At 53.1% G+C, this 22,502-nt stretch overlaps 9 protein-coding genes and 1 non-coding gene across 10 annotated transcripts; 4 read left to right on the top strand and 6 right to left on the bottom strand.

Annotated features, from left to right (window-relative positions):
• Positions 1 to 1,987: 1,987 nt before the first annotated feature.
• On the bottom strand, positions 1,988 to 2,407 carry BBK36DRAFT_1126802 (hypothetical protein; the record flags this gene model as incomplete). The annotated part of the gene is made up of 1 exon (XM_024891419.1): positions 1,988 to 2,407. One exon carries the CDS (start codon positions 2,405 to 2,407, stop codon positions 1,988 to 1,990), a length of 420 nt encoding a protein of 139 aa, XP_024746648.1.
• A 1,661-nt stretch (positions 2,408 to 4,068) lies between these two features.
• On the bottom strand, positions 4,069 to 4,401 carry BBK36DRAFT_1127001 (hypothetical protein; the record flags this gene model as incomplete). The annotated part of the gene is made up of 1 exon (XM_024891454.1): positions 4,069 to 4,401. One exon carries the CDS (start codon positions 4,399 to 4,401, stop codon positions 4,069 to 4,071), a length of 333 nt encoding a protein of 110 aa, XP_024746647.1.
• Positions 4,402 to 6,927: 2,526 nt separating this feature from the next.
• BBK36DRAFT_1171569 (hypothetical protein) lies at positions 6,928 to 7,302 on the bottom strand (the record flags this gene model as incomplete). The annotated part of the gene is made up of 1 exon (XM_024895589.1): positions 6,928 to 7,302. One exon carries the CDS (start codon positions 7,300 to 7,302, stop codon positions 6,928 to 6,930), a length of 375 nt encoding a protein of 124 aa, XP_024746646.1.
• Positions 7,303 to 10,352: 3,050 nt separating this feature from the next.
• Positions 10,353 to 11,776, bottom strand: BBK36DRAFT_1181615 (clathrin adaptor, mu subunit; the record flags this gene model as incomplete). The annotated part of the gene is made up of 3 exons (XM_024896257.1): positions 10,353 to 10,359; positions 10,413 to 11,382; positions 11,439 to 11,776. Coding segments are annotated over 3 exons (1,315 nt in total), but the record flags the coding sequence as incomplete, so codon positions are not given.
• A 742-nt stretch (positions 11,777 to 12,518) lies between these two features.
• On the top strand, positions 12,519 to 12,625 carry BBK36DRAFT_t166. Its single transcript has one exon. It is a non-coding gene; the product is annotated as a tRNA-Met (tRNA).
• Positions 12,626 to 12,964: 339 nt separating this feature from the next.
• Positions 12,965 to 14,455, top strand: BBK36DRAFT_1127020 (hypothetical protein; the record flags this gene model as incomplete). Its single annotated transcript, XM_024891456.1, has 2 exons — positions 12,965 to 13,666; positions 13,733 to 14,455. The coding sequence occupies 2 exons, from the start codon at positions 12,965 to 12,967 to the stop codon at positions 14,453 to 14,455; spliced, it is 1,425 nt and encodes a 474-aa protein (XP_024746644.1).
• Positions 14,456 to 14,600: 145 nt separating this feature from the next.
• BBK36DRAFT_1126266 (thioredoxin-like protein) lies at positions 14,601 to 15,275 on the bottom strand (the record flags this gene model as incomplete). Its single annotated transcript, XM_024891365.1, has 1 exon — positions 14,601 to 15,275. The coding sequence occupies one exon, from the start codon at positions 15,273 to 15,275 to the stop codon at positions 14,601 to 14,603; it is 675 nt and encodes a 224-aa protein (XP_024746643.1).
• A 2,070-nt stretch (positions 15,276 to 17,345) lies between these two features.
• On the top strand, positions 17,346 to 18,826 carry BBK36DRAFT_1162047 (FMN-linked oxidoreductase; the record flags this gene model as incomplete). The annotated part of the gene is made up of 3 exons (XM_024894415.1): positions 17,346 to 17,935; positions 18,013 to 18,582; positions 18,649 to 18,826. The coding sequence occupies 3 exons, from the start codon at positions 17,346 to 17,348 to the stop codon at positions 18,824 to 18,826; spliced, it is 1,338 nt and encodes a 445-aa protein (XP_024746642.1).
• A 474-nt stretch (positions 18,827 to 19,300) lies between these two features.
• On the top strand, positions 19,301 to 21,153 carry BBK36DRAFT_1171564 (HET-domain-containing protein; the record flags this gene model as incomplete). Its single annotated transcript, XM_024895588.1, has 3 exons — positions 19,301 to 20,608; positions 20,696 to 20,876; positions 21,077 to 21,153. 3 exons carry the CDS (start codon positions 19,301 to 19,303, stop codon positions 21,151 to 21,153), a joined length of 1,566 nt encoding a protein of 521 aa, XP_024746641.1.
• Positions 21,154 to 22,005: 852 nt separating this feature from the next.
• Positions 22,006 to 22,437, bottom strand: BBK36DRAFT_1171563 (hypothetical protein; the record flags this gene model as incomplete). The annotated part of the gene is made up of 1 exon (XM_024895587.1): positions 22,006 to 22,437. The coding sequence occupies one exon, from the start codon at positions 22,435 to 22,437 to the stop codon at positions 22,006 to 22,008; it is 432 nt and encodes a 143-aa protein (XP_024746640.1).
• Between the last annotated feature and the right edge of the window lie 65 nt (positions 22,438 to 22,502).

The raw sequence follows: 22,502 nt of genomic DNA, 5'->3' as shown, positions 1-22,502 counted from the left end.
ATACTCGTACTCGTACAAGCATATTCACTCACTCAAGAACCAAAATCGCCCATGTCACAATCTCACAGCCGCTGGATCTGCATCTTGTCGTCGGTCGCACTGCTGCGCTCCCGTGTCTTCCATCAGCCGTCGTCCCTCTTCCGGGGGCTTGTTAGCGGGTACCTGCCTGTCATGTCCCCTAAACGAACGCCCCCAAGGCCTGACAGGAACATGGAAGGAGCTGCCATGTGCCAGCCGCATGGCCCGACCACCACTTTGATTTCTCACAGCTTCGACTCTCCGCCTTCCTTGCTTCGCTGAGGTATCATGGGATTTGATAGCTTCTCGAACCAGCTTCTACGATACATATACTTATTGATGATGGAACGGTACTCACCGACGACGGCATCCTTATTCCATCGCCGCGCATATGTATGGCCCTACACGCGCAGCCCATCGCCGTCGCATCATCGAGACTCGCCCACCCGCTCGCTCCCTTGCCCGCACCTCGACGCAGCGCAAATCAACGCAACACGACACGGCAAACCACTGCAAACAACACGCAGCATCTCGCCCATCATCCATGTCCATGCCACGTTTTCCCTGCCTCCCTGCCCTGTGTCGGGCCTCACTCTTCAGCCCAAAGCGCCGTCGCCGAGCCAATCAGCGCGCCACAGCAGCTGGACCGACACGGCACGACAGACCCCTTCTCTCGCGCAGGGCATTTTTGCATTCCGCACCAGCGGCCAAAAGGGAAGCGATCCCTGCGCCATTGCACGTGGCTCGGCCAGGGGAGGCTTGAGCTTGGCCGATGCTTTCTTACTCTCTTTGCTTTTGGCTTGTTGACAGCAGTTGACGGATGGTTCGGGCGTGGGATGACGAGGGCGACGTGTGCTGACTGGCCCACAGGCCACTGCCGGACAGGACCTCTGTCGCGTGGGCATTTCATGTCTCTGATGAGAAGCCCGAGTATCGTACAAGTACTAAGACTAGGTATCGTTCTGCCGTGGCTGGCGACGAAGCTTCCATTGAGATCGGCTCAGCGCTACTGCTAGCACGCATAAACATGCTGGCGCCATCACCCACCTGGTCGTTTGGTGTTTTCCTAGCTCCATGTCACCGCGACATCATGAGACGGCTCCTCCCACCTCCACCCTCCAAAGGCTGTTCGTCCATGTGCGGGACCGGTTCGTGGTGTGGTTGCTTTGCGTTGGATCTGCAGAGGATCGGAGTCTGCAACACATCGCCTGACCACAGCCGGACATCGCGACTCGAATCATTGCAAGCCCTCGGAAAAGGTTCCTACTTCAGCAGTTGGGATGTTCTTTGAGAATGCTGCTGAAATCCATTGGGACACCCAACGGACAACCCACTCGGGCCAAAATGCGCCACGGCAGGGCTCATGCTTACCGTCTACCTCTTGTAGCAATCGCTGACGTACTGTATCTTCACAATGCTGTATCGTACAGTTTCCACCCAGCATGTACATCTGCCAGGAAGTGGCCACCCTTTGTCCACTTATCAGTCATCGAGTACAGCCATGCTTGGCGCAGTTCATTCAGAAGACTAGGTAACGCAGTTACACACAGAGTGCGATCTCGAACCCGGCCGAGACACACAAAAATGACTTATACCAACCCTTGATAAAAAGAGAACTTTGACACACGAACCTCCCTGGTTGTTGACTGATACACATTACAAGTACACAGAGGCCTTGGCCACTAACACCGCCATGTACGGGCAAAATACATTCGTCTGCAGCCCTCAGCCCCGGGACTTTGACTTGTGGCTCTTCTTGGACGGCTTGGATTTCTTCGACCGATAGTCGTATGAACTGCTTGACGATGAAGAGGCTGCCGTGCTGCCAGACTCGGAGCCTTTATCAAGTGATAGGCCCTTCATCAGGGCATATGGCGACTCGCACCGGTGAGATCTGGACGACGTCCCATACCCGAACTTGCGTGAACGCCCCTTGCGAGACTCCACAACCCGCTTCTCGGGAGAGGGACTACGGCTCGGCCCTGTGATGCAAGGGAATGTCAGTCAACTTTCGATCAGATCCAACGGCACCGAATGCCCACGTACCGAATCTCCTGCACTCATCACAGCATCCGTGGTCGCAAGTTCTCTGCTCATCGTCTAATCGCAGCGAGTCCAAGTCGTCCGAGACGTTGGCTATGGGAGCGGAACACCAGCCTTGCGTGTTGGGCCCCTGATTGCACTTGCAGCATATCCAGCTGCCGCCCTTGTCGACAAACTGACAGTTCTTTAGCGGGCACGACAGCGCGCTGGACTGGGCTGGTGCAAACGAGACATTGCGGCAGGGCGTCTCGAAGCCCGTCTCCAGGTCAATGTGCGCCGAGGGGCAGTAGTACCAGACGAGCGACGTGTGCGCGCACGAGTGGTATCGAGGATGTCCGTGACACATGTTGAGGGGAGCCGACACTTGGCTTCTCAAGGGGAAGCTGGTAAATGTGAATGAAAAGGAGTTGGTCTTGGCACAGAGAAGAGCAAGCAGGACGAACTGACAAGGGGGAGAGCGAGGCAAATCTGATGCATGGTCTCCTGTTGAAGCAGAAAGAGTCTCTTTTATAGAGCATCTGAGGTGCTCTCGACTGCTTGTGCTCATCATACGATCTCCGCACCGGGATCAGCACTTCGGGATCGATATTACTGCGGTGTAAGGCAGTGCAGGCATCACATTGCAATCATGTCGGTCCTGGATGTGCTCTCTGTCCTCCCACTCGTCTGCTGCGGCGTCTGCTCGTCCTTCCGGACGAATTTGAGGCCACAATCATCTCACCATCAGGGGTAGTGCCTGTTTGCGGATACGAGCCTCACGATCTGGACGAGTAATCCAGCATGAGTAGACTGCGCCATCGGTGAAACCAATCTGCATGTGTGACACCATTGCTTGCAGGCATATGCAAGATTCAAGGCGGCGAGATCTGGCTCCAAGCCTCGGGATCCCGGTTTCCGGATAAGCTTGGAATATAATTCGAGATTGCCTCGACCCAATGTTTCGGACTGCTGTGGGGTTCTCAACTCGAACTGCGTGTGACAATGGCAAGATGAACTCTTGACGACCGATTCAGTGGCAAATCCTCTGTACGAACCTGCTACACCTTTGAGCTGTCTGCTGAAGAGAGCGGTTCGTCTGTCGAAAGCTTGCCGGTATCCTCACGAGTCGTCGATGAATTCAGATAAAGATGGAGATTTGCTTGCCGCACTCCTTCGGCTGGAGTGAGTATAAGTGGGCAAGAAGTGAAAATCAAGGGTATCCCGTACCAAGACTCTGATTTTGCTTGTCCAAGGTCAAGTCACGTTACGCCTGTACGACTTTGCCCAGCCGCAGGAGAAAATCTCCCCGGTCATGTGTCGCAAACGGGGAGATTCCCGTCCCGAATCTCTGGATCTCGGGACGCCACCGTCTCTTTCGTCTCAGAGCACAGAACGAAGTTGCTCCTCGAGTCAGTACGATACTACATGGTATGGACACAGGACCGCCGAAGAGGTTTGCGACTATTGCTTTGAGCGCAGCCCGTCCCCCCAGGTTGGTCCACAAATTCCACAGAGTATGATGCGCATTTCCGAGATTGTTGGGGCTCCAGGTGATTTACATGACAGATTTGACAGGTGGACTGCCGTGGCCCCGATCTCGAGATCGCAATGTCTCACTGCATTCAATGCATAAGCTTGATCTACGCGACACGGGGCTTATGTGGTCTGAATGGTGCCAGCTGAGAAGCTGCAATGAACAAGGAAACATGTATGGGTTGTATCTGCTGACGTGAATCTCAACGAATGTCCCCTGACGAGTCATTCTGTGATTCAGGTATGTCATTCATGTGCTGGTACTGGATTCTGTTCGACGATGCTTGACTCGCCGTTGCAGAGGACGTGTTAATGTTGACAATTTCACGACAAGGGTATTGATAGTGATGAAAACGCCAAGTGGAAGATGCCAATTCAGTCAATATGACTATCGCTATTAATGAGAGTCGATTCGAATTGGATCAAGACTCTGTCTACTGGTATATTTGTACCAACTCCCGTCCATCCTCACCACATTCGTCACCAACCCGCCCCCTATAACCCCTGACCGCCTCTCTCGCAAAACGGACAGCAGATGTGATCGCACGTCGTGTACTCATAGTACACCATGGCACCGCTGCACCGGCCGGTGGTGTTGTGCGTCTTGCCGCACCAGCAGCAGTTCCAGACGCCGTCGAGCCTGTGGAAGTGGCACTCGGGCCGGTGGCAGTTGGGGGCGGGCTCGAAGGCGGCCGGGGTCGGGTAGGAGACGACGCGGGAGGTATGGGCCTTGCAGGGGATGCGGCCGCTGCTCTGGGAGTCTGCGCAGTAGGACCACTTCTGGGAGGAGTGGCAGCAGATAAGGTCGTATATCAGGAGCTGGCACATCCTTGGCTGGGGTCTGGTGTCGGAAGATTGAGAGCGTTGATGGGATGAGGTTGCCGAAGATCTGTTCTATGCTGGATGGAAGATGGCTGGATGGCTCGATGCTTGTGGCGAGGAGCTGCTGGGGATCAGGCGAGAGGAAGATGAAGGTGGACGATGGTTGGAGCTCTCTTTGACAGTGAGTATACGCTAATTCTTGTCTGCTTGTCACGGAGAGAGAGGTGTCCATTCTCGGATTCTCCCCCATGGCATTTATAGACTTTTACTCATTGCAATCTACCGACTTATGACTTGAATATCTGACTTATGACGATGACGGATGACACTCTATACTTTCACACTTTCACACGCACGACGGACGTATTTCACCGAGCGCCGCCTCCTCGCGTAGCAAACCCCGGACAAAAAAAAGTCAAGATGACACTTCTATCTCTCTCTTTCATTTGCTTGTGGTTTTTCTTCATTCGGGTTTGTTAGGGGTTCTTCTTGAAATAGAAACGAGACATCGACCCGCTTCGCTTGCTGTCAAGTTGAACCAAGCCCCCCGGTCTTTGACAGAATATTGGTTCAATTTTGTCTATGATCTCAGTGTGTTAATGAGATAGAAAAACGTGGGGTTTGGCCGAGAGGGGAGGTAGAAGGATGTGAGAAGTGAGAAGCGAGGAGCTGGAAAAAACGTGGTTGTTCGGTTGTTTTGACCGACTGAGCAAGTGGATTCTGGATGTGAATGTGCATGTTACTTCCTCTCTCTCCTTTAGGGGGAGGCTTATATAAACGGGAAAGGTACACTAATCAGGCAACGGTGGGAACATATGCTTGTTTGCTTCTGGGGTTATTTTTGGGATGGGAAAGTGTCTTTTTCATGGCAAGAGTAGCTTTTTATGGCGATGGGGACCTTTGTCATATGACATGTGAATGTGAAATTGAGGGGAAAGGAGGAAGAGACTTGGGATGTGAGAGGCTCGCTTATGATGGCCCATTTACTTTGGTATGAGGTGCCTACTATCAGAAGAGGTCAGGCTACTTCTGTCCGGTGACCAGAGAAGAATATGAGAGTGGAAGCAAGGGGAGAGATACATGCAGCAAATCGTATAACGTGATGCGAGACGAAGATGAGGAGGAAAAGGGAACAAGGCAGTATGTGGCGGCCAATGAGGCAGAAGAAAGTCACCGAGAAACAAAGAAAAAGGGGGGACTGCCATGCTTGAATGATGAGAAGGAGGCATGTGAAAGTGAGAAATGATGGATACCGACCGAAAGGGTAATAGAGATCTGACTATCTGGCCATGTAAATATGGCTTCTGGGCAAGACTGGGGTCATATATTGAGATGATTGAATAGAAGCAGGTGGTTTGTTCCCATGTTTCGATTGAAATTGCTTCGTTGGCGGCATGTGAGAATAACAATGCCTCTCTGCTCACCGAGTGCTTGCTCTTAACTTCCGCTCTAGCTTGTGATATACACATTTCACCCCATCGCACTTGAGAATGCTAATCTCGCCAGATTCACATAATACATCATGGACGGCATCTTATTCCTCATCCAATATTTTGTGAAGAAAAAAAGGGAGGGGATAAAAATGTAAAATGTGGCGTCCGGCTGAAGCTGTCAACTTGGATAAAAGGAGGGGGGGAGAGGGGACCTTAAAACCCGGCTCGTGGGTTCATGGAGGGGTGGGCGTACGGGGCATGGGAATTCGTTCTCTTGTTTCTTATGTTCTGTAGTTGTCCCTATTCTTACTCCATACCCCGTGATGGTAATATGACATACCGAGGTAGTGGTATGAGATTTTCAGTGACTGGGAGGTGTGGGAATGGCTTCGAGTGGATGGGTTGGAGGGACAGGGGGGGATAGAGATGGTGGGTGGATATTGCTCAGGTGAGGTTTGCTTTTTTTTTCTTTTTATGGATGTGACGGCTGGGATGCCGATAGCTGGGGTGATATGGCTTGAGTTGGATCGAACTGCTCTTGCCATGGGGTGTATCACGAGCAATCTGTGTAAAAGCAGCCATGGCTTTGTCCGTGATGATAATCCTAGATCGATATAGATAAACCACAGCGAAGACCGAGCAAAGCAGAAGACGATGAACTGAGACATTGTAATAAGTATGCAGAGGTAAAAGGCAAAAAACACAAACAGATTGCCCGCCAGATACAAAGAAAGCCTCTCCATAATCCAACACCTACTCATACAAATCTTCCACCCCAGCATGATCCAGGGAAACCAAGCAGACACGATATGTAAAGGACCACTGACCGGACATACCTCCCCATCACGTCACAGATCTGAGCACCCTGGCCATGGCTGGCTGGTGTTTGTTCTTGGCAATGCATGTGGCGTTCTCAACTGAGACATTGCTAGGCTTTGTCCTTTTCGCCCCCAACTTTGGGCCCTTTGGTGGCGGCTTGCTTGCTGCATGCATAAGGCCCCCCCTGGTTTCCACAGGATCCCATCTCCCACCTCTTCCTCATGAAATCATACAGACCACAGAGAGACAACACTCTGGGGAGACGAAAGATCAAGAACGACTACACATCAGGAGTGCACTTCTCGCAAATGTCGTGATAGCAAAAGGTATCTGGACACCCCTTCTTCCGGTGATGGCACGACCGGTACACGTTCCCCCCGCGCTTGCACTTGCAGCAGACCCATCGCCCATTGAGATCCTGCAGGCGGCACGTTCCCGAGCTGCAGGCCGGCGAGATGAGGCAGTTGCCCCGCGCGCAGGGATCCTCGCCCGTGGTCTCTGGCGACGCGAACACGGTGGTGGCCGCACAGGGCGAGTATTGGTTCGTGGCCGGGTTGATGGCCGCGGCGGCGCAGTACGAGTATCGGGGGACGAGGCTGGCCGGGTGCGTGCAGGGGAGCTGGTGGTGGTAGTGGACGAACGAGTACTGGCACATGCTGGCTCCTCTTTTCGTTGTGCGTCCGTGGTAGTATCTGGTCTTGCGCAAGATCTCAGGTCGGAAAAGGAGGGGAGCCGAGACCTGCTGAGACAGCTGAGCCCGAGGATGGCTCGGGATCGGTGTTGCACCGCGAATACGGGGCCGTCTCGGCACAATGCCTGTTTCTGCTCCGCAACCCGGATGGCTTGAGCAGACGACGATGTGGTGACGCGGGTTGGGATGCTTGGCGTCTCGCAGCACGGAGATGTGGCTTTATTGACTCTGGTTTGTGTCTCCGGCAAGCCGCTTAAGGACGGCTTGCTGATCGAGGAGTTGGAAGGTTCGCGGAATGTCTCCGCGGGGATGTGAAAGCAGAAGAGCAGGCAGAGCCCTGAGGCCGCAAAGACAATGATGTTGATGGTGGTGGTTTCCGTCCTGTGCTGTCCTGTCCAACCACTACTGTCTCGAGAACTGGGTTTGTCCTCTGTCTTCAGCGTCTTCTTACAGACACGTCTTGTGCATTCGCACCACGAAGCGTATCTCTTGAGACCTTGAACACTCTGCGCCAAAGTTGTTGACCCCTACGACACAGGGTCAGGACCAGAAACAGTGCTTCCACAACAAGTCAAAGGTACGCAGCTTGAAGAGAAGGCAGCGGAGTGTGTTGTGGATTGTCGGAGCAGCGTCAAGGGCGCTAATATCTTCACAACACCAAAGCCCCTTTCCGTCGTTGAAGAGGTTCGGTGAAGTGGTCCAGATACTGTGCAAAGAAGGCACAACAGATTGCGAGATGCGCAGGATTGAACCGAAAACGCGTTAATGTTGTCTGTCTGGGGGTCTATAAGCTGATGATGTAGTGACTGTCCCTGTGGATGACTCGGGCTAACAATCCATCTCGAACGAGCAGCAGGATCCATTTATACTCTCGCCGATATCTCGACATGCGATATCCTGCGACGCAATCAACTGGCAACATCTTGTCCTCGGCCCTCGCTTACCGGCTGGGGCACTTGTCCGTTCCAATACGCCTCAAATCGAAGCCATTGTAGGACTGCTTTCCCCAGCGACGGGGGGAGTCTGCCGTGTGCTTACCACCGTCCTCATGGAGCCATGTCTCCGAGCCTGCTGGCGATGGACGCAGTGCCTGACGCAAGAATAAGACCACTTTACCTCGGCGCAGAAAGAGGGGGAGTACAGAGGATAAGACATTTTCTGATCTCAAAATATGTCGACAATGGGCAGAGTGTCAGAAGGGCGAAGAGTGGCTTGAGAACACTTCAAGGGCCCGCAGCTCGATCAAGTATTGCGATTCCCTTGACTGAGCGGCGGGAAGCCCTGTGGCTCGCCTGCTGCACATCAGAAAGTGGTTGGATATGTTCTGCACGTGTTGAGATCGAGGATGTTCCGTCGGAAAGGCGAACATGCGTCTGAGCAGGAGACAACAAGAATCCTTCTAGAAGCCTGCCCAAAGCCGTGGTTACCAGGTCACAAAAGGACGGGGCCGCCTGAAGCCTCCTGGGAAATTGCAGGTGCCACCAGAGCTATGTGCTCTTGAGGGAGAAAAATCGACGCCGTCGGACCACGGAGGAGAGGAGACCTGCGACTTGTCGTGATACTGTCTGGGTGAATAAGGTTCCATGCGAGGTGGGTAAATGCGCCGCTGGTGTAGAACCTGCATAGAAAGTATGAGACATTCAGGTGTATCGACCTGTCCGGATATATGGCTGAATTTGGCATCTCAACGCCACGGAACGAATCGACAGTGTTGGAATGGCACATAGAAGGCAAGCCTTTGCAAGGCTTGCACTTCAGCCACGAGCTCGTAGGAAGTCGTGATTTCCACGTTGATAAACCCGGGGCCCGATACCTCCACGCTCGGTCTCGGAGAAAGCACATGCCACGGCCATGAGCTGGTGTAACAATGGAAGGACCGCTGTCTAGTCAGCGCTTGAGCTGCGTCGAGAAGATGAGGCTGGTCCTTGCTCTGCGTTTTCGGCTATCTTTGCCACTCCAATATAATGCCCCATGTCTGGAACTCAAAGCTGATGTCGGTCGAGCCGGCCGATACTCCCAATAATGGTCCTTTGGCCAGCTTGGAAACCCATCATATCGATTTCGAGGTCAATGCAGAGGTTAAGAGACAGTCACACAGTAACGTTGGAACGAAGAAAGCACGCGGGTTGCCGGCCCAAGGCACACCGTCACACCCACAGGAAAGAAACACCTTTCGTGGCGTCCCCTGAGGGTACAAGCGGGGCTCGACTCTGCTTGTCAAGAGATGTGAGGGGAGGAGAGGTTGTGTCGATTTGTCTTCTTTCTGTCCTTCACCCTTCTGGCGCCTGAATGAGGTTCATGACACGCGCACGCTGAGCGAGGCGTGGTTATGGCAAACAATCGTCTTTCGGCGGACTGGATCCCAGCTGAAATTGAGCATACCATCAAAGGTCGGGGAAAAAGAAGAGCAGACTCTGAACCTCCAGAGACGCAGTGTTTCGGACCGAATGCTGCATATCTGAATCATCTTCAGACACTGTCAGTAAAAGGGTGCCTTTTCAAAGGCTCTTGAGAAGATGCCGCGATGATGTTAAGCAGGGGAGATGTGAGAAGCAGGCTTGCCAGACCCGGATTGGGCAACGTAGACGGATAAGAGGGGGATCTGACATATTTTCTGCAGCCAGCCGCGGACGGATCCGAGGGTATGCAGCACGAAAGGCGGGCTGTCAAAGTCACTGTGTCACAACTTTTGCGCTGAGACCAGCATGATTTCGTACCTTGGCGCGTAAAAGTCTCAATGGCATCGTGCTCCAATAGCCGATTTTGTAGACGCATCACACAGATTTGAGCCAGCCAGGACTGCCCCCGCCGCAGTTGCACTGCCGCCACGAAGATTGCACATGTGGGAAACTGTAGCCTCGGTTGCGGAGGAGAAGACGCTGAAGCCCTGCTGGGAGTGACGGTGATATACCGATTGGTGACATTAAGAATGCAATGATATTATAAGCTTTTGCCCAAGTGTCCCTTCAACGCCATACATGCCAATAAATCCATCATGATACAGTTAATTCGCCTCAAAATCTGGAGGATTCAAGGTTAGCATATAAGAAGAGTTGCGGTCAGGGGGCGCTCACCTTATTTCATATGAACCTGCTCTCGTCATGTACCGCACCCACTTGACACTCGAGTAGTTGCTCTTCTCAAACACCTTTAGATAGCGCACCAGCAGGCCTGAGCTGGTAAACATCAGCAGGCTAAAGTTCATGCTCAGGGGCGGCCGGCTCCAGGCCCGCTGATTTGTCATGCTGGTCAGCAGCGCCTCGGCGGTCAGGACGTATTCACTTTGGCCGGTGAAGCGGCCAATCTTCCAGACGATGACGTTCTCGCTGGGCTCGTACTTGGCCTTGCCCTGGGTGCAGCGCTCGGTGATCTTGGCGGTGTTGAGGGGCGTCGGGATCTTGATGACAACGTTGGTCGCGAAGAGCTTGGAGCCGAAGTTGGCCTTGACGCCGATGCTGTACTCGACCTTTGTGCGGCTGACCTCGTTGACGATGGCGTGCACCTTGAAGGGCAGGTTGACGTTTTCGGTGGCGCGGTAGCGCATCAGCTCGAACTCGCCGTCGGGCGGCACGAAGCTGATGATGCGGTCCGAGTCGAACTTGCCCAGCTTGACGCACTGGTGGAACTGGCAGTCCTCGAGCGTGACGCTACCGGCCGCGGCCTTGGTGGCCTTGGTGCCCATCTTGTTGCCGCTAGGGAGGCTCAGCAGGCCGTCGTTGTCGAGCAGCAACCGGTCGTTGAGGCCGAACTTGCACTCGGGGGTGCCGGAGAGGTAGGCGCGCATGATAATCTGGCCGGTGACGTCGGCTCGCAGGACGGCGCCGGTGGCCGACATGAGCAGGTTGACGTCCTCGATGACATCGACAAAGGCCTCGTTCTTGCGGTACTTGACGTCGGCCTTGCGCCAGGACAGCGCGCCGGTGGCCTGCATGGTGATCTTGGACGTGTCTTCGGGGCGCGACTCGGACTTGACGCCCTCGGTGGTGATGTACATCTTGAGCGTGTCGGTCTCGGTGTTTTGCGGGTATCCAAAGTCGATGATTTCTGCGAGCGTAAGTGTTAGAGGAGAGCAAGCACAAAAGGAGCGCGCGACCAATTACCGTCCAGCAGCTCGTAGATCAGCACAAAGTTGTTCTTGACGGCCTCCTCGTCAAACTTGCCAAAGTACCCCTTTCCCAGTTGGATCAGCCGGTAGAGGAACTCAAAGACCAGCGCGGCATTGGCGTTGCTCTTGGTAATGGCCACCAGGTAGATGTTCTCGTGCTTGACATGGCTGAAGGTCGTGCTGCCCAGCGTCAGGATGGGCGACCGCACCTGGGCGTTGGAGATGACCTGGATCCGGAAGACGTCGGCAAGGCGAGGGCGGCAGTCGTTGCGAAAGGCGCGGAAGATGAGGTTCTCGCCCTTTTGGTTGAAGATGAGCACGCCGGAGAGCATCGTGGCGGTGATGAAGAGGAGAGGGGAAAGAGAAGAGAAAGAAAAAGGAGGGGGGGACGGAGAGAAGTCGCGGACTCGAGGATCCCGTCGTTGAGCTGCTGGAGTTGTTCGAGGTGAGGCTGCGATTAGCGGTTCGCGGTTGATTGGAGTGGATTCAGGGTGCAGGTGCTGGCGCCCCGCCGAGGCGCGTGATGATGGCGCTAGAGGGAGCTGCTACAGGGGCGGTTGGCTGCTGGAGTCCCCTGAATGATGGCACTGCAGCGCTGTGGAGGAGTGCGGGTGAGACGGGATGGATACGGACCTGTATTCGGGCTCAATCGCACGTCTATGGCTAAGGTACGTTACAAAGTCTGCATCTATGCAATGGACTGTGAGCTCTATCGTCTATTAACAGGTTGACAAAATTGTATGAATAGAGCACTCACCCAAACAGTTTGGCGCTTCTATTAGCATTGCTGAGCTCGAGCTACCTCGGGCTAAGGTATAATTCGAAAGCGTCCAATTCCTTTACATGGACTTACCTAATCAAGCATCAACCGCATCAATCCTGGAATATCTCATAACAGCGCTCTTTTCAGCAAGCTTGAAGAAGAGACAATACATATGAAGGAAAAATTGAAAGAAAAGGAGACAAAATTGCTATGAGAAATGCTTTGACCTGGAGCTCCAGGCACATGAATGAACGGTGTCAAGTTTGGGGAATCCTTCATAATGGCTTACTCTCCCCTGCATATCAATAACAAGTCTTCGTGGCGCAGTTGGCTAGCGCGTCAGTCTCATATTAATCAATATGATCCAAACATCAGTTTGGGCCATCTGAAGGTCGTGAGTTCGAGCCTCACCGAGGACAGTTATTTTTTGCCTTTTTTCTATCTCATCATTGACGCATATCATCGTCATCTTGCTTGCAGCCAGTTCTTGTTGGCAGAAGTCGAGTGCATCTCCTTTTTTATTTCTTGGCTGTAATATCACGTTCTGTTAGATTGTTTCCACGTGGCAGTGAAACGAACGTGCAGGTGCTGTTTGCTTCAGTGACGCTGTTACGGAGTACACGTGTGGCTGTGCAGTCGTCATTTCATCCTCGACATCAGTCGGACTCTCTCATCATCTTCCCACCTCAACTCGTCTCAACTCACCCTCAATTGCCGTTTTTGTCTATCCATCTCAGCCACTCTTACTTCTCCTCCTCATGCCACAGCCATTGGAATTCCCCGAGTCCTTCGTAAAGCCATGGCGCGACTTGCTCCTCTCCAACCGGGACCAGCGCTCTGGAGACTCTCCCAGCTACAATACAGCTGAAGCCATCGACTCCCTCATGACCACCAGCACCCCCAAGCTGCTCTACGTTGGCACCGGTCACACCATCTTTACACGTGCAATCTTGCCTGCCATCGCCTCAGCCAAATACTCGGTCCATTTTGTGACGTGCTACTGGGCTGCCTCCCCTTCCCTCGACGGCCTCCGGCAAACGCTCGTCAAGCTGGCTGAGGCACGATCAAGATCAAGAGAGCCGTTGCCTACATTGCAGATCAGCATCGGATTCTCGTCTTGGGGGCTGTTCCAGAAACTGTTCCACACGGCGTCGCTCGAGGGATACGTCTACCCGCCTTCGAAATGGGCAAGCCTGGGTTTGCCGGATGAGGAGACGCTGAGAAAGGGCGGCATTGAGATGACGGTCAAGAGCCTCTTCTTCACCCCGATCAGTGTCATGCATCCGAAATATGTCATTGTCGATGAATCCAAGGCCTGGGTGCCGAGCTGCAACGTGAGCTGGGAGAGATGGTTCGAAGGATGCGTGGAGCTGGAGGGCGAGGTTGTTGACAGGCTGCTGTCTTTCCACGCTCGAGTCTGGGGAGCGTCGAAGCCGATGAGCACGGAAGATATAGAGCTGGTCAGGAGACAGGAAACGACGAATGAATGTTGGAGAAGGGATATCCATGAACGGATGGACGCGGAGGCCGAAACGTCAAGCACATCGCCGATTAACCAGGGAGACGATGACCGCTCAGCGACGCAATGCATTCGCTTCTCCGGTACTTCACCATCTCCGACCATCTTCCTCCCATCGCCACATCACCGAAACCCTCGATTCAGTTTCTTTCCCTTCTTGTCTCAGTCCAACCCGCCCATGACACCCCTCAACGCCGCGCTGCTTACCCTCTTTGCCAATGCCCGCCACGATATCAATATCGTCACGCCGAACCTCACGTCCTGGCCGGTGATGGATGCTCTTCTGGACGCACTCTCTCGCGGAGTCAACGTGCATGTGCGTACGGGCCGCAATATGATGGTCATTGAGCAGCTCGTTACGGCCGGAACAACGACGTCGTGGTGTATCCGGAAATTCGTCAAAAAGTACCAAGCGTTGTGTAAGCGATCGCAGCGGAATGACGTCGAAGCACAGTCCGCCACTCCGGGCCAGCTGGAGATTCTATACTACAAGCAGCTTGAAGCCAGAGCGAGTCGTGAGGACGAGCCCGTCTTCAGCCACTTCAAAATGACAATGGTGGATGGCGAGTACTTGGTGCTGGGCTCGGGCAACATGGACCGAGCGAGCTGGTGGACGAGTCAGGAGATTGGGGTGCTGTTTTACATGCCGGGCTTCACGGAGAGGCGAGTGTGGGAGAATGTGCTCGAGAAGAGAGCCGAGGTGGTGTTTCGCAGCAAGGAGGAGGCTTGATTTTGTGCTGGTCATGGAGTTTCGGCTCGATATAAGGAGCAGCGTCTCCTGAAAACAAATAATACCCTAGATGTCATGTTAGAATAGGAGCATCATCTGCATTGATCTACATCTATTCTATTCTATGCTTGCTTCATCATCTAGCTCACGCATCCTCTTCAGCCTTGACCCTCTCAAAGACCTTGACAAACTCCGTGGCGTCCTGCGCGCCGCTCAGCCTGTACTTGCCCTGGATCGTGTAATCCGGCACGCCGCTGATGCCCCTGAATCGCGCCGTGCCCGCCGCCGCGTCCACCTCCTCGCCTCCCTCGTCGCTCTCAACGATGGCCTTGTTGAACTCCTCCTCGGGAATGTCGGCGCCCTTGGCGACGTCCCGGAGAACATCGTAGTCGGTGATATCCTTTTCGTTCTCAAAGTACGCAGCAAACAGCCCGTCCACGACCTTGAGGTGCGTCTCCTCGCCGTGCTTCTGCAGCGCAAGGTGAATCAGCCGGTGCGAGTCCCGCGAGTTGCCCACCCGCCCGCCAAACTTGAAGTGGATGCCCACGGCGTCGCCCACGGCGCGCAGCCGCTCCTGGATCATGGCGGTGCGCTCGGCGCCGAAGCGCTGGACGTAGTAGCCCTGCTTGTCGACGCTGTGGCCCGGCCCGCGCGGGCTGTCGGGGTTGAGCTGGAAGGGCGCGTAGCGGACGGAGAAGGTGTCTGCGGAGGAAGGGTGGCGCTGGGCCCAGAGCTGCTGGGCGCGCTGGACTTGCTTGCGGCCGACGTAGCACCAGGGGCAGACGGTGTCTGAGACGACGTCGATGCGGAAGTGCGTCATTGTGGTGGTGATACTGACAGCTGATAGCTGATAGTTGATAGTTGATAGCGAGAACGACGATCCTTGTCGAGGCTTTGGTTGCTGAGGAGTGTCTTTGATGCACTTCGGGACCCTTTGTTGCAGGGATCTTGAGTCAAATGGGGTTTGTGACAGGGAACGAGTTGGAATCTGAGAATGAAGCAGAATGGGACAGAATGGACGAAATGCAACAAACTTCACCACAATTATCAATACTCATCGCAGAAAGTTGCCATTTATACAGGGGCCTCCAGTCCACAACACGCACAACTACCCCAACCCACGGCCACAGATCGTTCCACCAAACGAACCAACGCCTTGGTCCCAGAACCAGAAGCTCATGGGGATTTCTCGGGCTGCTTCGCTTCGTTTCGATTTGAAAGTTCGGAAAGCCCACTTTGTTCTGGAGGTGGAGGGGGGGGCGCTTGCAAGCTTGATAATCAAGGCTTTGCCTCGGTAGGCATTTTGCTCCGTAGCTGGATGGATCAATGGAAATGCTCCATTGGCTGGGATGGATTTATAATACACGTACAGGCGAGATGGCGTCCATTTAGCCCCCCTGTTGAGCCGTTCTGCAGTGCTTCTGCAGTTGTTCCATGGCCCATGGGAGGGTGGCTTACGTAGTTGAGCTACGGCTGTTAGTGGGCGGTTTAGAGTCGACGGCAACTTGAGTGGGATGGAACGTAAATGTTTTGTCAGTTGATTGAAGTCTGAAAACTATCCTTGTCTATGAATCCTATCAGCACAACAGATAACATGATAGAGATACATCTGGCCAATAGACGAACAACAGGGTTACTCTACCAAATAGTACGCGCCGACGTGAAAACATGCAGAATCGATAACTCAGGCTAAGAGACGGAGAATCATGTAATAGTGCCGGTGATACATCTAGCTTTGAAGACAACTATCCTCACGGCCCCAGAATCGTAATTACGGCTGCCGGAGAGGCTCTGTCTAGTCTATCGGCATATTTCATGCAGGCGGTTCCGAATCCGGTCACTACGGGAAGCCTACCTGGGGAATGATTGCGATGGTTGACGGCGATTGGGTGTGAAATGGATTGGAATGCAATTGCCGAGGCGTTCAAGGTAACAGCCTTATGGAATCATGGAAGCTTACATACTCCATGCATTCGCATCCGATTACTTATCATTTGCCTTGCTGACTACAGAGCGAAGAGAAATAGACAACCACAACTCTCGGCTTCATGTTCTCGCGACTCGTTGTCCAAACGTCAAGACTACCTAGGTTATGACTATGTTATGGCCCACAGTTGACGTGAATTGCCGCGGCTTGTCATTGAGATGCTAGTCTACCCAGTAGTGGCAGTATGTACGAATCATAGATCTGTGGACTAGCAGCACACATACCTAGTAGGTCAGGGGCACCAACTAGTCTAGTACGCAACTCTTGTAGGTGCGTATCACATATACGAGTACATGGTGTTCATTAGCTTGCATGATGCTTGTAGATTAACTTCGAAACGAAGTGTTAAAAGGTTCGTTGAAAGAGCCTGCCGGTGGGAGTTGAAGGCTAGCGGCTTCTCTCATCTGTAAGCCACACTCTATCTGTCCTTGAGTCGCTGAACAATCGAGGCTCTTTTAGCTGGCGCCGCCGATGGAATCCTCTCTATTTCCAAGCCGGACCAACGGCCCTGCCGCTCCTAGCTCCGGCTCTTGTCCCGATTGTCATTTCGTTCTCCTGCTCCACTCGCACTTTGGCGTAGTAAAACGCGATGAAGCCATTTTCCCGCTTATCAAGAGATGTGTGATCACCACCGTGAGCATGGTATCGGCTTTTTGCATTGATCGTGCCGTCCCAGGAGCCACATGAGTCGGGGGTGGGCTCTTGGTGATCGGTCGTCTCCACATGAGAAGGTATCCAGAGTATCGAGTCATTGTTACCGAGACCACCGAGTTATAAAGGACAATATGCCCCTCGGCCAGAAACTATTCGACGAGCAAGACCAACACATCGATACCCTTTCACAGAAGCACTTACTAGATACCCATAAAAAAGCATAAATCATTTAGTTACAACATTTTCACCATGTCGGTCAGAAACTCATCGTCCGAGAAGCTGGACCCTGCGCCCCTCGGCCAGCCCCTCGAGTTCGAGTTCAGCGGCAAGGTTGCCAAGAACCGCTTCCTCAAGGCCGCCATGTCCGAGCTGCAGGCCAGCTGGGACGACAAGGACCTCACCAAGCGAGGTATCCCGAACGAGGGACTCGTCAACCTCTACAAGCGATGGGGCGAGGGCGGATTCGGAGTCATTCTGCTCGGCAACACCATGATCGACTACGACCAGCTCGAAAACGCCGGAAACCACATCATCCCCCCTGGTGCTCCATTTTCTGGAGAGAGGTTTGAAAAGTTCAAGGAAATTGCCGCTGCGGCCAAGGCTCACGGCAGTCTTGTCTACACGCAGCTGAGCCACCCCGGGCGACAGGTTCAGGAGTACATCCAGCCGAATCCCATTTCTGCCAGCGATGTTCAACTCCTGGAGTCGGCCTTTGGATCGTTTCCCAAGCCGAGGCCGATGGAGAAGGAGGACTTTGAGAAGGTCATCGACGGCTTTGCCCACGCGGCGGAGTACTGCTACAAGGCTGGCTTCGATGGTGCACAGCTTCACGCCGCACAGTGAGTTTCCTCCAGCTTTACATTCACACTGCAACTCGACAGATACACTTGCGGAGAGGGATACTAACAGACTGCAGCGGCTATCTTCTGGCTCAGTTCCTGGCGCCATCCACCAACCTGAGAACCGACGAGTACGGCGGTCCTCTGGAGAACCGCTCCAGACTCATCTTTGAAATCACAAAGGCGATCCGCGCCCGCGTGCCGGACAAGTCCTTCAGCCTCGCCATCAAGCTCAACAGCGCCGAGTTCCAAAAGGGCGGATTCTCGCCCGAGGAATGCAGACAGCTCTGCGCCGAGCTCGAGAAGAGCGGCTTCGACTGGGTTGAACTGTCCGGCGGCACGTACGAGTCTCTTGCCTTTGAGCACAAGCGGGAGTCTACCATTAAGCGAGAGGCCTTCTTCATCGAGTTTGCGGAGATGGTTGTCCCCGAGCTGAAGAAGACAAAGGCGTACGTCACCGGTGGACTGCGGACAACGGCCGGTATGGTCAAGGCGTTGGAGACGGTGCATGGAATTGGTCTGGGACGACCGGCTGCTCACGAGCCTGCGCTGCCGCAGAAGATCCTTGATGGGGTTGTGGAGGGATCCATCAAGCCGTTGATAGGAGAGCACAACTTTATGCTGACCAACTTTGCTGCTACTGCACAGTAAGTCTCTTCCGCCAGTATTTGATATGACTCTTGGATACATGTACTGACTTGACCGTGATGCAGGATGAAACTGATTGGTCAGGGCTATGAGCCCCTCGACATGAGCCGGCCGGACCATGAAAAGGTCTTTACGGACGCTATGAACAAGTGGCTGGAGCTCAGCAAGTTGAAGGGTCCGCAGGGTCCGCCTTCGATTGAAGGTGAAGGCATTGAGCTGAAGCCTTATGGAACTGCCTACTAACTCTGCCTGAGGAGGATGTGAAGGAGTTGTACATATGAGGCTGTGTAAGTGGACGGTGCATAGGCAGCAATCAGCCTACCTTATCAAGCAAGTATAGACACATGGCATGTACAAATGCAAAACAGCAATCACAAATTACTTGAGAGTTACGTTTTGATATTTTCGCCCTGCCTGTAGGACTGTTTGTCCTATTCTGATTCGTCTTCGATCAGCCAGGGCTAACCAATGCCCCATGCAGCCCATCGTGGCAGGGTTATATTCGCTGAACGTGTGGTGGCTATCGTTTGGGTAATTTTGCGGCCCAAGGCTGAACGACATCGGATCCAGCCTCACATAAAAGAGCCTTCATGTTCAGGGTCCTGCCTGCATTCATAGGCAGACCCCTCTTTTATTCTTCCAGGCCCGCATTCTGTCAACAATAAGTCGATCCCTTATTCCTTATTTTGTCCATTGAGATATCCGCTGCATGCAGTCATGGAAGAATACAAGTACGAGCCTCTGAATCTAGACTGCGCTGCGATTCGTTTACTTCGCCTGCATCATGGACTCAGAGGCCCAATATCTTGCGAGCTCTTCCAGGCTGAACTACATCGACGAGAAAACACTGTGGCTTATGAAGCCCTCTCCTACGCTTGGGGCTCTCCCAATCGGACCGGGAGTATAATTGTCAACGGCTGTCATATGACGGTTACTTTTAACCTCCACCAAGCGCTTCTTCACCTTCGCCAAGAGGATGAAGACCGGGTCCTTTGGGTTGATGCAGTGTGCATTGATCAAGCCAACAACAAAGAGAAAGGACACCAAGTCGCCCAGATGGGAGGCATTTACAAGGAAGCCGATCGTGTGATTTTTCGATTAGGCCGAGGCTCGTATGAGACAGACACATTCATGGACTCTCTGCAGCTGCTGCAGCAAGCAAGTGTGAAGCTTGGTTGTAGGGATTGGTCGCGCCAAGATGTCCGTTGGGAAAATATTTGGGCTCGTTCCCAGTCAAAGGTGTATTATTCTGGTCTCGAGAATATGCAGAGAAGAGGCCTGGAGGAAATCTTGACACGGCCGTGGTTTCGCAGAGTCTGGATTCTACAAGAGGTAGCTTTCGCAAGGGCTGGTATCGTCTCTTGCGGTAGGAAGGCTGTGTCAGCCAGCCTATTCAGCCTTGCTCCTCTGCTATTGCGAGTTACGCCTGATGCTCACTGCCAATCCGTCATCGATCTCATGCCATCTCAATGGCGAGAAACTTCACGGTGGAGTCGAAGCCAAACCCTTCATGTGCTCCTGATCGAATTTGGGGGTAGTGACGCCACTGATCCACGAGATCTCGTCTATGCCTTGCGAGCCATGTCTGCCGACTTGAGGGACACAACCACCCTGATGCCCGATTATGGTAAATGTGAACAAGATCTGGTTCGAGACGTTTATCTATACATCTATTCTTATGAGCCGGAGTTCTTGGAATGGCGAAAAAGACCTCGTTCGATGCGGGAGCTGGTGGCCAGCTTGCGAGAGCTCCATGGAAAGAACCTTGTCCCAACTCTGTTGAAGATCCCACCGATGTGCAAGGATCTGCAAAAGATTATCAAAGGTCGAGCATTCTTTGTCGACCAAGGGACCCTCAGGAGTGCAGCACAATATGATAGAAATGGCGAGCTAGTCGAGTTACTGCTGCGATATCGCGGCGGGGAGTTGACAGTTGACTCCGAAGCCATCATATGCGCCACAAAGAACTCGAGCGTCCCTGCAGAAATTTTGGAGATCTTTTTTCGCTTCAACACCCAGCCCATTGTCACCGAAGAGATGCTTGTTGCCGCCGCGGAGAACTCGAGCGTCCCTGGAGAGATTTTGAAAATCCTTTTTCGCTTCAACACTCAGCTCATTGTCACCGAAAAGATGCTTCTTGCCGCCGCGAAGAACTCACGAAGCAGCGATATGGCGATGGACTTCCTTTTGTCCCAGAAGACTGAAGACTATAATAACATTGCCGCGATCGTAGACGCCATCCTGAGAAACCCATGCAATGATACGGAAGAGGAAACTATTCGCATTCTGTTGCGTCAGAGGGACAAAGACATTGCCATTGCATCGGCAATCCTTACGAGGTTGGCTGGACACTCCCATCGGCGGTTGGAAGCGTTTTTTGAGAAATTCCCCGATTACTTGATTGCTCCTGAGTCTGCCATTATAGTCGCCCTAGAGAACAAATCAAAGGGCCAGCGTTGCCTTAGAACGTTCCTCACCTACTGTCCGTCTCAGATTACAATAACCAAGGATATCCTGCGAACTGCGGCTCAGTCAGCGAACGGCGCAGACACAGTGAGACTGTTGTTTGAGAATCCGGCTGTGCAGAATCCTCTCTCTCGACAGGAGCAGTTTGCTGTCTTAGCCCCATATAAGAACCAGTCGTTGATCCATTTCTTACTTCAGCACCATGGTGGAGGTATCGTCTCAAGGGAAGCTGTCGATGCCGCTTCTGGCGACTGCTACAGCGCGGTATCAACGCTCGGGTTACTCATTCAGGAAACGATGTATAAAGTGAGAGTAAGCGAAGACGCCATGGTATCTTTGCTGGAAACCTTTGGGATAGAAGTGGTGGGAGATCTCTTCCATTTTCGGCGCAAACAATCGATTAACAACGAATCCTTCGTTCGACATTTTCTTGATTTACTCCGCGAGGAAGAAGAATTGCGGCAAAATCAGGAGGTCACAATGCAATCAAGTAACGCTCAACATCCAATGAAGAGAAAAAAGCAACTTTGTGTACGGTTATTGCTCCAGGTTCTGGAGGAGCCGATGACACACGAGGAAGGGCTGATTTGGATGCCATTAGTACGGCCTATTTTACGCGAATACTTGCCAGAACAGGAGCAGCGCATCTTGGCATCCATGGCTTCGAACTCCAAGCCGGCCAACTAGAGGTTTGGAGATAAGGAGAGCAATATGAGTTCATTTCAGGATATTGAAGGTTGGGGTTAGAATAACAGCCATGATCTCCAGGAACGTGTATTTATTCATACCAATCTTATCTCGATGTAAGTCTACAATCACCGTCGTGGGCAAAGGCTGAGTGAAAAAGGTCATATAAGATCCCTTCCACCATTGTATGTATCAGACTCCTTCATTTAATGGCCAATACAGCTTCATAAGCAGCCTCAAGCCATGGTTTCAAGACTCAATCGCTCACTCTACAAACATATTCCTCCACAATCCGCACCCCCATTCTCCGGATCACATTCGTCCAGCGCATCATAGCAGTACAACCCCCTAGGACAAGCCAACCCTATAAACCCTCCACAGAAATGAGTCTCCTTGGGAACGCAAATCCCCGGGGCATCGCACGCCATGCCGCAGTTGGGCGGCAGGCGGGGATCGTCCTGGCACTGGAACCCGTTGCGGCAGTTGTGCGGCCGGGGCGTGAAGCCGCCGCACTGGTCGTACTTGTTCTTGAACTCGCAGTGGCCCGGGCAGCGGCTGGGATGAGGGCAGCGGGGGTTGTCGGGGACGCACTTCATGTCGAAGGGGCAGGGGGCCATTTTGAAGCCGCAGGGGCGGTCGATGTCGGATTGGGCGAGGGTGAGGGGGATTGTGAGAGTGAGGAGGATGGCTTGGAGGAGCATCTTGATGATGGTGTTTGGAGTGTAGAATAGTGCTGAGATGATGATGATCCTTTCGTTGATCTTGC

The sequence above is a fragment of the Trichoderma citrinoviride genome (genome assembly GCF_003025115.1).
Source record: "Trichoderma citrinoviride strain TUCIM 6016 unplaced genomic scaffold BBK36scaffold_13, whole genome shotgun sequence".
Classification (NCBI taxonomy): domain Eukaryota; kingdom Fungi; phylum Ascomycota; class Sordariomycetes; order Hypocreales; family Hypocreaceae; genus Trichoderma; species Trichoderma citrinoviride.
This window is presented reverse-complemented; position numbering and strand designations above follow the sequence as displayed.